General features: G+C 42.3%; 1 protein-coding gene across 3 annotated transcripts in view; it reads right to left on the bottom strand.

The window, feature by feature from the left end:
- The window catches only part of SPHKAP (SPHK1 interactor, AKAP domain containing), a 161041-nt gene that overhangs the window by 20938 nt on the left and 126756 nt on the right, over positions 1 to 13347 (bottom strand). For all 3 annotated transcript variants that reach the window (XM_060624003.3, XM_060624001.3, XM_060624000.3), the window contains exons 6-7: positions 12000 to 12255; positions 7137 to 10905 (exon numbers count right to left, since the gene is read on the bottom strand). In XM_060624003.3, coding sequence (XP_060479986.3) covers positions 7137 to 10905; positions 12000 to 12255 — 4025 coding nt within the window. The remainder of the gene's footprint in view (positions 1 to 7136; positions 10906 to 11999; positions 12256 to 13347) is intronic.

Genomic DNA, 13347 nt, shown 5'->3' with positions numbered 1-13347 from the left:
TTTTATATATTTTGGATAACAGTCCTTTATCAGGTATGTCTTTGGGAATATTTTATCGCAGTGTTCAGCTTGTCTTCTGGTCCTCTTGACAAGCACCTTTCACACAGCCAACGTTTTTAATTTTAATGAAGTCCAGTTTATCACTTAGTTTTTTCATGAATCACGTCTTTGATATTCTATCTAAAAAGTCGTTGCCAAACCCGAAGCCACCTAAATGTTCTCCTATGTCATCGTCTCGGAGTTTCATAGTTTTATTAAGTTTTACATTTAGATCCATGGTCCATTTTGGGTTAATTTTTGTGAAGGGTGTAAGTTTTGTTTCTAGACTCTTTTTTGGCAGGTGAGTATTGAGTTGAAAAGACTCTACTTTTCACACTGTTTTGCCTTTGATCCTTTACCAAAAATCAGTTAACTATATTTGTGTGTATCTATTTCTGGCATTTCTGTTCTGTTCCATTGATCCATTTGTTTATTCTCTTGCCAATGTTTCACTGTGTTGATAACCGCAGCTTCATAGTAAGTCTTGAAGCCAGGTGATGGCAGCCTGACTTTGTTCTTCTTCTTAAATATTGTCTTGACTGTTCTGGGTATTTTGCCTGTCTGTATGTACTTTGGAATCATTTTCTTGATATCCACAAAATGATGAGCTGGGATTCTGAATGGGGTTACATTAAATTTATAAATCAAGTTAGGAAGAACTGATATCTTGACAATATTGAGTCTTCTTATCCATGGATAGCCTTTATTTTTTGTGAGGTGAAGAACACTAAGGTGGCAGTTTTTTTTTTTCCTTCTGCACAGGAAAGATGTCATTCTTCATCTTTTAGATTTCCTTTTTTTCTGATGAGAAACCTGCAATTTTTGTGTTCCTCAGTATGTAAGTTGTTTTTCCCTCTGAATTACTTTTAGGACTATTTCTTTGTCATTGGTTTCTAATAATTTGGTCATGATGTGCTTGATGTGGGTTTTTGTTTATCCTGCTTAAGATTCATTGTACTACTTGATTTGTGAATTTATAATTTTCACCCAATTATAGATTCACGTGTACCTTTAAATATTAGAACATGTTTGTAATAGCTATTTAAAGTCCTTGTCTGTTAATCCCATTACCTCTGTAGTTCCTGGATATATTTATGTTGACTGATTATCCTATGGGTTATGGGTGACATTTTTCTGCTTCTTTGTATGTGAAACATTTTTTTAAAATTGGATCTTATGCTGTAAATTTATGCTGTCGAGTGCTGGATTTTGTTGTATTTCTCTAAAGAGCATTAGACCCATTCTAGGTTAAATTAGTTTTAGTTCAGTTTGACCTTTTCAATGTTGAGTTACAAGTTTTATTAGAACAAGTTTAGATTAGCTTTTATTTTTTAGGGGTAAGTTAGCCTTAATTCTATAGTGTGATACTTTTGGGGGTCTCTGCTAAATGCTGCATGTGTTTAACATGGGTTCTCTACTCCGCTGGTTGGAAATAAACTTCTCCAAGTCCCATGTGAACTTGTGGGATTCTTCAGCTCACAGGTCTTTGGCTTCATGGGGTTTCACATACACATGCAGGGTTTAGCATTCACCAACAGGCTCAAGGGGATCCCTCTACAGACTTCTGGAATTCTTTCTCTGTGTGGCATCCTCTAATCTCTGACTCCTTAACTGAGAGTGCCTTCTGAGCTCTGTTCAGGCTGTCCTCTTTGCACTATTGCCTAAAAAGGGAATCTAGGCAGAAATTTGGGGCAATTACTGGGGTCACAATGTTTCCTTCCCTACTTTCAAAGTGCTGTTGATTGTACAATGTCTAGCAACAGTTGCTTCATATATTTTGCCCATTTTTCTAGTTGTTTACAGAAGCAGGGTAAATTTAGCTTTAGTTACTCCATTGTGGGTGGAAACGAAAGTTGTTTTACACTTACTTTTACTGTAGTTCTCTCTGCAAGTATGCCATTGAAGTCTTTATTCCAATGACCTTATTTTTTAAGTAATTATTTTTCATAACAAAGGCTATAATTTCAGTAATTATATTTGTCTTCCTTTAGTATTTGACTAATTTTCAAGTCTACTTCATCTATTTTAATTGTAGTTTATGCTTTCTCTTGGTTTATATACCTCTTTAAATATTTAAGGTATATTTATTTTATAGTCTGTATCTAATAATTCTAATATCTGAAATCCTTATTAGAGTTAATGCTACTATTTGATGTTTGTACTAGGTCTTGTTTACGGCGCTTTGATTCCTTGTGTATCTTGTAATCTGAGTTTTTGAATGCTTATTTAATGGGGCTTTATCTATTGAAGTCCTTTGAGACTTGGCCTAAAATACCCAGGGATTTATTGTTTCTTCCACCAAGGTCTCATCATGTTATTAACCTGAGATTGCTTTAAGGTAATTTATCAACTTAGGGTTTTCTTTTTTCTTTCTTTCTTTCTTTTTAGAAGTTTGTTATATCATATTTATTTATTTAAATTTTATTTTTTATTTTTTTAAATTTACATCCAAATTAGTTAGCATATAGTGCAACAATGATTTCAGGAATAGATTCCTTAGTGCCCCTTACCCATTTATCCCATCCCCCCTCCACAACCCCTCCCATAACCCTCAGTTTGTTCTCCATATTTATGAGTCTCTTCTGTTTTGTCCCCCTCCCTGTTTTTATATTATTTTTGTTTCCTTTCCCTTATGTTTGGGAGGATGCGGAGAAAGAGGATCTCTTTTGCATTGTTGGTGGGAATGCAAGCTGGTGCAGCCACTCTGGAAGACAGTATGGAGGTTCCTCAAAAAACTAAAAATAGAACTACCCTACGACCCAGCAATTGCACTACTAGGCATTTATCCGAGGGATACAGGTGTGGTGTTTCGAAGGGACACCCACACCCCCATGTTTATAGCAGCACTATCACCAATAGCAAAGTATGGAAAGAGCCCAAATGTCCATCGATGGATGAATGGAGAAAGAAGATGTGATATATATATATATATATATATATATATACACACACACACACACACACACACACACACACACACACAATGGAGTATTACTCTGCAATCAAAAAGAATGAAATCTTGCCATTTGCAACTTAGGGTTTTCTGAACCAGAGATAGTGTAAATTAGAACCTCAAATATGCATTAGGGAATCTGTGGTTATACATTCTTAGGGGATTTTTCCCCTTTCTACCTAGAGCCCTAACCCTAAAAGATACATCTTCTTCTTAACTCATTTTCTGGTGAGTGAACTTTTTTCCTAAGTTTGTACTTTCTTTTCTGAGGACATAACCCTTCTGGATATGAAGGTTGGTGTCATTTCTAAGTCTTCATCATTCATGGACCCACAGTATTATTTCCTGGTTTTCTCTAGCTTTTAGGAAATGAACTGGTAGATTAGGGAGACTAGTAAGAGCAAGCACAGACCTAACTTTAGTCTATGACTTTTGTTTCCAAATCCTTTCATTTTCTGCCTCTGAGATTGTCATCATTATTGGTAACACTGTTAAGGTCAGCCCTGTATTCAAAAGGATATTTATCATATTTAATCTAGGACTTTAAGGTGGTCTGTGGGAGGATTTTTTTTAGACTAGCTAGAACACCAGTGCTGCTTGAAATGCAAATGCACATCTTCCCCTTCAATTCTTCGCATGGTTGGCTCCGTCTTCCCCTAGGTCTCATCCAAATGCCCACATTCTATCTTAAGTAACCACTTCACCCAACCAGATGCTCTCTGTCACATTACTCTCTTTATTTTTCTCTCATAACACGCCGTAATGATCTTTTGCCAAACGGTTCTTTCCATGCATGTTTTCTGTATCTCCCACTGGTGTGTAGGACCCATGATAGCAGGTACTAAATCTCTACTTTCTACTGTGTGTTTCGCTCCAAGGGCAGCGTGTGCCACAGAATGTGCATGTACATGCTTGGTTGATGAATAACTGTTTTCTTGAAGCCAATGTAAATAAAAACACAACACAAAACACATTCCTGAAAACATCAGATTATGCCAACGAAGGCAACATGTGAAGGCTCGGGATTCTTAGCTTGGTGTTTCTGCCTTGTGATCCCAAATTATCGAAAAGTTAGATCATTGCTCTTCAATAACCTCAGAGGAGGCAGCTGAATTAAGAAGACATCGCTGCTCACCAGTATGATACCATTTTCCCAGAAATCAAGAATCGGGCTGTCCCAAATTATTTACTTTCTTTATGACTGAAGGACTATTCGGGTATCTGGACAAATGTGACAGCTTCAAACCCAACAAGTATTTTCATTTGGACATGGCTTCCATAATGAATTCCGAAACTGTTACTCTGTTTTTCAAATAAAAAAGTAAGAAAGTGAATTTCATTTCAGTGTGTTGAGCCTTTGTAACATTTTTAGCAGAGTTATGAAAATGTCCTTCAGAAAGTAGCCTAAAAACATTTTTAGGACATGACACCTCGCCATGACCAGACAGAATCAAATGTTGTGTCACGTCCTCCGCTCTGTGTGTAGGTAGGAACTCTTTCACAGGGAGTTCAGTTCTCTATTTTGACATATCAAATCCCCTAATAACAACCCTGAGCTTAGAAAATGTGATCCAAATAGAACGAATTTCCCCCCTTGTAAATCATAGTAATTCCGTTTTAACAAAAAGTTCACACTGTTCACAACAGGTTTCTCGTGGGAAAAAAAAAAATCTCTTGAAATAAAGGCAATCATACACCCTAACCCTGAACAACAACAACCATAAAGGGAACGTTTATTGAGTACTTCTAATGGGTTAGGCACTGAGTTAAGAGCTTTATTCCTATAGCTTACTCACCTAACCTGCCGTAGAGAGATTAGGGAACTTGCTCAAAGTGACACTGTTACCAGGTTAGTCAGTAGAGTTCATGTTCTATAACAATTCTTCATATTGCTTCACAAAGAAAAATATATTCGACGTCCTTATGTTTTGGAAGCAGATTCAGCTCTTGAATTTCTAAGGATGATGGCTCTACAGTTTCGTTTATTTTGTTCTTGGAAAACCAAATCAGAAATCCATACCATGAGTTGAGAGAATATGTGCTTGAGTCATTATATGGAATCCAAACCTAAATCAGTTGGAGGCCTTATTGATACATACTTCCCAAACAGTTTGAAAGTCCCCAGGTTGTACCTCTTTTAAGCTTAAGGTTAGTGACCTTTCACTCAACAATGTATAATGAATGTTACTTAACTTCATTGACAATCACTATTTGGTTTGAGCCTGAAACCATGCATCTTGTTGAACTACTAGTTCACAAATGTTTCCTCACTAGGTAACTTTCTTCAGCTAAAAATTGCAGCTGGTTTATGACGATGGCGAAGAAGATTCAAAGTCAGACACGTCGAAGCTAAAATAAGACTTTTCCATGTTCGTATATCTCACCTTAAGGGAATTCTAAAGAATTACACATTGGCCCTTTTGTTTCTTCAACTCTTTGATCTAAAGTGAGGTATAGGGTACTCCTATAAGACTTGGTAAGTATTGTCTAGAGCTGGAGAATTACTGATATATATGAACTTGTTTTGGTCCGCTTGGTCTGGATTTCATTTCGCTTAACTTACACTCTTTTGCTTGTGGGTTTTCATGCTTTCCTTCTCTTGAATTCTCCTAGGATTTTATTCAATCGGAAAGTTAAGTTCTCAGCACTAAGAGGCTAAGAAGGAAATAGGTGCACCTTGACCACCATCACCTACACCTTGTAATGATGCCATAATCATAGGGGGTCCCGGCACCTGAAGACGGATCCCTTCTGCTTCCCTGGTGGGGGGAAAAATATTAGGGATTTTCCAGAGCAGCTGAAATTTGACGAAAGCTGTGTTCAACTTGTTTATTGCACCTAAACATTTTAAAATACTGGGCTCTTTGTACAACAGGCATAGGTCTCTGAAAAGACGTAGGCTATTTCTCTAACTTAGGTTTTCCAAGGCTACTCAGCTTAATTTGTTTTTTTTTTTTGTCTTATTTAACTTTAGAGACAAAAAACATTTTAAAATGAAGCAACGGTATTAAATACATAAGTCATGGAGATGAAAACTACAGCATAGGGATTATTGTCAATAATAGTGTAATTGTGACATGTGGTGACAGAGGGTGACCACACTTGTGGCAAACACTGAGTAATGTGTAGCTGAACTGTGTTGCACACCTGAAATTAATATAATATTGTAGGTCAACTTCAATAATAATTTGTTTAAATGACACAATGGTCCCATATTCAAGAATAGTTATGATTTCTCTACAAAAACTGGGAATTGTAAGAGGATTGACTCTTCCTTAAGCACTTGGAAAGAAATAATTCTTTTGTCTCAAATTCAAAATGCATTGCCACTTACATTACAATCTTCTAGAAAAGAACTACTGAAATAACAAAACTCCAATGTTGCCTTGCACTTAAACTGCCATGATTATACCATGCATCTAAAGGTCCAGTATTTGTGGGACAAGGTGTCCTTGCAAAGATCTTTAGAACAAAACAAAATAGAGAAACTTGAAAGGAGAGACGGTAGAGAAAAATGATACCAAAATGTTTAATGTCAGATTCTAATATTAAAACGTATTTAAATTTAACTTTTTTCAAGTGGATAAGTTGACATAACTTTCTTTTTTGTTTGAAAATTTTTATGACTGAATTTTAAAAGGTAACAGTATGGGAGATTAATTTTAATGTGGAAAACGAAACATTCATTCTCCTATTATATAGATGAATTCAATTTGTTTTTGAAGTTTTAAAAAAATTACTTCCAGGGTCACCTGCGTGGCTCAGTCGGTTAAGCGTCCGACTTCCGCTCAGGTCACGATCTCACAGCTGGTCAGTTTAAGCCCCGTGTCAGGCTCTGTGCTGACAGCTCGGAGCCTGGAGCCTGCTTCCAATTCTGTGTCTCCCTCTCTCTGCTCCTCGCCCACTCAGAGTCTCTCTCTCTCTCTCTCTCTCTCTCTCTCTCAGAACTAAACAAACATTAAAAAATTTTTTTAATTACTTCCAAATTTCTATTATAAGTGCATATTAAGCCAGAGAGGTCACTTAATTGTCTCAGAATTCAGTTCCTGCATCAATAAAGTCCCTCCGATTTAGACTAAATACTAAGGGAGATGCAAAGTCCAGTCCCGTGCACCCTACCTAGTCTAAGAAGTCATTCACTCACCTGGAGTTTTGGCAGGCACTCTCAGCAGTGTCTTCACCCCTCGCCACATGGGGGACTTTTCCATCTTGCAAATGCTCCTCTGCTTCCTCTAGGGGGCTGCTTTTGGAAGAGAAGTGTTCAGGTTCTCCAACACACTCTTCTCTCTGATCTGTTTCAATTTGAATTAAAGGTACATCCCTGGCACACAGGGACCACCTGGTGTGGCTTACAGGGACAGACCCATGGCATGAAGACGTTTCCTTTTTAGAATCTAAACCGTTGTGGTCTGTAAGAGGAAAAGCTTTGCTCTGAGCTGACACTGGGGGATGCTTGCTTTCGGTAATGGAGTCTTTCCTCGGGTTATCGACGGACTCCTGCGCCAGAAGAGCGGGCCCACTTTGCGCCCTGCTCGAAGATGATCTGTTTGCACATCTCTCCGTTTGCCTGGGAGAGCCACCGGGAACAGGCTCAGCTGCCTCAGCATCATCCGCTATAATTTTGTTCTTTCGCATGAGGGCCTTGATGGAGTTTGCCCACGTCTCGTGAATTAACATGTTGGTGATCTGGTCGGTTCCACCTCTCCGATACAAGCAAGAGTCAGATTTGCAGAGACCGGATGAGGAAGTGCTACTGACCGGATGTACACTTAGGAAATCTTGCTGGCTGTTTTGAGTAAAGCCATCTAAGGAGCTGGCTTTGATGGGCGCGTTCACCGTCAGCCTGGCACCCAGGGGTCTGCTATCTGGCATGGATGACTGTCTGTAACACAAGGGGGATCGCAGAGAAGGTGACAGTAGGCCAACTGTCCAATCCTGGCTGCTTCGTCTGGAGGACGTGCTGTCCTTGTTTTCTCTTTCGATGTCCCTCAGCATGTACCTGTAGAATTCCTCTGTTATGCTCTCGGTGCTGGACTGCTTAGAGGGACAGCTTGGCCTCACGCTGAGGTGCTCATTTTTACGGCACGCCTGTTGCACGGCTGAGTTCAGGATGCTGCTGGCATTCTTGCCTGCGTAGTAATCCAGCAATAACTCAAACCCTCTTCCTTCATTTTCCATCTGGTTCACCATGAACCTGGAAAACTCCTCAGTGATGCTCTCGCAGCTGGACTGCTTGGAGACAGAGCTGGCCCTGCTAACTGGCTGACTTAGGGTACTCATGAAACCCAGGCTATTTACGTAGGCCCTGGCATTGGAGTCCTCCTCTGGAATGCTTTCACAGCTGGAAGCCTGCAGCCGGTTCCACCTGTCTCCACTGAGTAACCGGTTCCGGGGATAGCTCTGGGCTTGCCAGACGCCGTCCACCACGGAGAACTCTGTTAGGTTCATGATCTTGGCTGCCACTTCGTCTGCAAAAACACTGACCGAATCCGGGATGTCCTCAAGGTTCACGGACTCGTCCACCACCCTGTTCATCAGCTTCTCTTTAAGCTCCGGGTGCTCATCCGTTTTCCTCTTGATCTCGCTGAGCCGTGGTGGTTTGTGCTTCCTCACTGTGGCCCCGCTGGTCTGGCTTTCCTTCTTCCTCTTCAAGGATCGGCAGGATACGTTCGGGGTAACCAGAAACTCATTCCCTCTTTTCCATGCACAAAACCAGGGTTGTTTTCCATTGGAGTTGTCAAGGCAAATTGCTGCGATTTCGGTTGCCATGGAGACAATCATCTCTGCTAATTCTTCCGCAAAGTCTGTAATGCAGTATAGGTCTGCATGTTTTGCCTGTAGTGTGGATTGAGCAGGAAGGGGGAAGTCATTCCCTAACAAAGACAGGTTAACTTGAATTTCACTGTTCAGACGTGAGGTATGATTATACTTCTCCTGGGCGTTTATACTGACACTGTCCTTGGCATCCTGGGAACCTCTGCTGTACTTGCCCACTGTCAGCATCCTCTCTCTCTCTGAAGAGGCTCTGAACTCATTCTCATTGTAACTGGGTGTCTGATGAGGCTTGTCTGGATCTTCTCCCACTGTTCCTTTTAGATCTATTTCCTTGGGGGGTGTTTTAGCAGGTGAAGAATCTGGCCCCCTGGGACTACAGGGCAATTCAGATTGCAGCGTGGGATTCTTGAAGAGGCCTGGCTTTGCTGGGCCCCTCCTATCTTGCTTCAGATAAATGTCATCTAGAAGATCATTGGTAACAAGACTGGTACTCTGCGGATTGCCACCAAGTGGCTGGCCGCTGGAATGTTCGGTGGCTCTTGTCCACGCTAGACTAGCAGCCTGATCAGGTGGCTGGCAGCTTAAGTCCGTTTCCCTCCATCTGATGGTCTCATTAGCAAGGACAGTGGGCCATTCACCAAGCTGTACAAAATGCCTCATCTTCTTGAATGTGAAGCATATCACACTGAAGAGCAGTTGGTTTGTACTTTCCATCAAGGTCTCAAGAGTCTCAGATGAATGTCTGCTAACATTGGGATCAATTGTTCTGTTTCTCTGGAGAGCTTCATCAATGGAATGCTCCAGAATAACATTAGAGAGGGTCTGTGCCAGCTCATTCCTGAGGACGTTTTCTGAGCACAGGGTCTGAGGCTTTGAAGTCGTTTCTAGGATTCTCCTGCTCACTGATTCCATGAGGTCTCCAATGCTGCTGTGGGGGTCGGGCCTTGTTAAAACCAGCGCAGCCTCCTGGAGTAATACCTGTGCGATGGCCTCGCTTCCCAGCTCCATGCTGCTCCCTGTCGCCAAACCGCAGAGTGGGGGGACTGCTGCATGAGCCTCAGCTGCACACGAGAGGCCACTTGGAGCCTTCGCCTCTTCCGATTCGCCGAGGCCACAAACAGCAATGGCGCTCGCCACCTGGGTCATGCCACACAAGGCAGATGGAAAGGAGTATTCACTGACAGAAGGTTCCTTGAGGACTTGGGATATTTGACTTTGCAGGCGGTCACTGCCTCCCAGTGGACGGGGTGAAACCAAAGATTCTTGCTCCATTTTAAGTCTCTCCGTGGCCTGTGGACTGGAAATAGTTCCAATCACAGTGGCCGCGCAAGCTAACGCAACTTCCAGAGCGCTCTGAGGGTGTCTGCCGGAGTTCTCTCCAGAGAGGACCCCTGAGGTTTCAACAGAGACTTCCATCTCAGGCCACGAGGAGATGCCTGCCTCAGGGGCAGCATCGCTGCCATCTGGACTCTGAACGATGACGATTTTGGGGAGCTCATTCCATGACCGCGGGACCACCATACCTTTTGTGGAACAGCCACTGGGTAGCAGAGCGCTTCCTACAGAAACACCGACTGCAGATTCCTGGGGTGGCGTGGGCTGCGACTGAGATAACCGAATAAACGCATCCTGTAGCACGGATTCTGCTAAATTTGTGGCGTACTCCCCGGCGGTGACTTCTCCATCTTGGTGGGGACGAAGAGAGTTTGTGCTGTCTTCAGGGTCCCCTGGGTCTAAGCTGCTGCCATGCTCCGTGAGGGTACCGTGCACGGAAGGCCCACCTTTCTTAACCATCCCAGGGAAATGAAGATCCCCTGGAATATATGGTGCCTGTGACTTTTCCACATGCCCTTTATAACTTTCTGAGTAACAGTAATTTCTGGCTGGCTTCTCATTCTGCACAGCTTTGCCTGTCCACTCTGATGGCCCGGCTGATGAATCGAGGCTCTGTAAAATGGTGCCTTCTACTTTTTCCAGAGTTGCTTCTGCTTTAATCAATGTGGTATGAGATCTGCTAATGCATTTGTCTTCCGAAGGATAAAGCAACTTTTTCTTGTTGTCATTCCATTCCTCCTGAGTGACTTCCTTTGGTTTTTTACTTTCCAAAACATGAGCGGAGGCATTTATATTTTCATAACCTGGTGAAGACAAAACGAGGGCCCACTATTACTTTTTGGATGGCAGGATCTGATGAGTCCAAAATAACAACCACTTTCTAAAAATGCCTTAAAGCATCAGTTTCCCCCTTGCCTTCCGCCCCCCCAAAACAACATTTAGAGTGTTCCTTCAAGACAAATGAATCTGCAAAGGTTTCTGAGTTTAGGTATGGAACCCTGCTCAACAAAATGGCTCTTAACGTGGGATATGAATGTAAGCGCTAGAGTGGGAGAAGAAGGCAGTGGGGAGACAAGTGCTGGTCACCTTTCTCCACCAGAAAAGTACCCCAAACGGTTGCATTTTAGAGCTTCTCAGTGCATAGAGAAGGAGGAGGAAGGATGTCTACAGCAACCTCCATAGCAAGCCTTGTTGCAAACATCCGCTCTCAAGTTTGAGTAGGGCTTGTCCCAGAGAGTGTCAAGAGCATCTGGGGTATCCCTTCTTCGGTAGCTAAGGGTGGGGAAGAGGAACACCTTGTTGACTGGACTGTATTGATCAGTCAATCAAAACCATGAATAAATGAGTGCTAAGTACTCTCCCGGGTTATTTCCTTCTGTCCTTCCCATAATTACAGGCAAGTATCATAAATATATGTAGCTAGATAGAGTAACTATAACAGTGTTAGAGGCACTACTGCCCTCCCAAGTAATGGATAAAGAAACTGGGGCTCCAAAGGACTAGGTAATCAGCTCAGGCTTCACAGCCTCAAAGAGGCGGTGCTAGGATTCAGGCCAGTTTATGTGGGCTCAACTTTAATAGGTAGCTTTATGGAAGTCTTCGGGAAGATAACTTTCCTCCCTGTGATAGTCTTTGTCTCCTGGCGGGTGGGAGGATGTCCTCAGCGTCCCCAAGGCATCTTCAGGAAGACGGAGTCACCCAAACATTAGATCTGAGTGCCTTAGTCAGCATCCTCACTAGTGTTCCCTTATCCTCTCCTTCCCTCCCTAAACTCAGTAAGTGATGATGGCGATGTGTCAGCCAAACTGACGTGGCCTGAAACTCTCCTGGAATGGCGCTCATTTTCCCAGGGTGACTAATTTCAGGATGCGCATGTGTTTTCTCGGGAACTTCTCACCATTCCTGTATTCTTCCCCCTCAGTTTCCTCCTCCAGGTGCTCCGATGCGGTGAGAAAGTCTTCTTCAATTGAAGACAGGGAACAGTTTGTGTCATCTTCCACCTTCAGGATGTTTGTTTCCAGCTGGAGCTGCCGTTCCTGCACCAGTTCCAGACCGATCAAAAATTTGTTGATTTCAAAGATGATGCAATTGGTACTGTTTGCCCTGTTCCCTCTCGCACACTGGACCAAGCAGATATCTGGCAGCCAAGGACACTGAAAGTAGAGAGAAAAAAATGCATTTATTGAAAGACAAAATAAAAAAAAAACCCATTGCTTCTGACCTTTCTTCTTCTACTCATCTTCCTTGTTATAAAGAGTGGGGGACATTTAAAATACTTGGCCTATCTTCTGAGCTGAGATTGACGAATTGCTTGAAAAAAAATTCAAGTGATATTTGGGAACACAGGGTACCTAGGAGAAAGTCTGACTTAGGGGAAAATAGACCAGCTGTATCACATATTTTTGCTCTCTCCTGTCAAAGCAAAAATTGCACTGGGCAAAGTTAAACAGGTTAAGGAAGACTTTCTTCAGAGCTCTTAAAATAGGAAAAGAAGGGCCAGAACTGAGTTGGACCCCAACTGCACTGAAACAAGAGGCAATAGAGTTTTTAAGAGCTGGTGTCGGAGGCCTGCAGGCCATCTGTGCTTGCTAACTGGCTTTATCCAAAGGAAAAGTAAATGTACTTGTATCTGCATGGCAGGAGGTAGTTTTGCAAATTGGAGGAAGGATCCTACTAACGTTAGGCTCCCATCCTTCCACCGAGAAAGGGACACTATCCTGTTTGATGATCTTATTTCAGAGACGGTCCCCCGGTCTTTGAAAAGGACACTCCTGGGTTGTAAAACAGGCATGAAACTTTTCAAAATGATTTCCATCTCAAAGGGACAGAGAAATAATTCATAACGAGTTTTCTAAAGTGAATGTTCTAAGAAAAGGGCAGTCGGTGCCTATCAGGAAGAAGCCTGTCTGAAGTCTGGTCAAGCTGAGGGGAATGTTAAGACCGTCTTGGGCACCCTTCTTGATTAAACTGAGTCCCAGTTTCTCAGGCCGGTGTCTTTTTCTGCCTTGGTGATGTTCTAGCCATTATCCACAGTTAGAATTTATAATGTGTATGGCTCATCTGAAGAGGCAGACACAGTGAGATATGAGGCAACCCATTGGAAGTGCACTAATTATCTCTAAAAGGCCAGCATGTGAGGAAAACAGTGAGAAGGAGGCCCAAATCATTGGAGGGTGTCCCAGTGAGACCTGTTAATTTTGTTCTCTTCTAGGGTTGCAGACCATGTCCCTATTCGCCACTACACA

Source organism: Panthera onca, chromosome C1 (assembly GCF_046562875.1).
Source record: "Panthera onca isolate mPanOnc1 chromosome C1, mPanOnc1 haplotype 2, whole genome shotgun sequence".
Classification (NCBI taxonomy): domain Eukaryota; kingdom Metazoa; phylum Chordata; class Mammalia; order Carnivora; family Felidae; genus Panthera; species Panthera onca.
The sequence above is the reverse complement of the archived record's forward strand: the minus strand, read 5'-3'. Positions and strand labels throughout refer to the sequence as shown.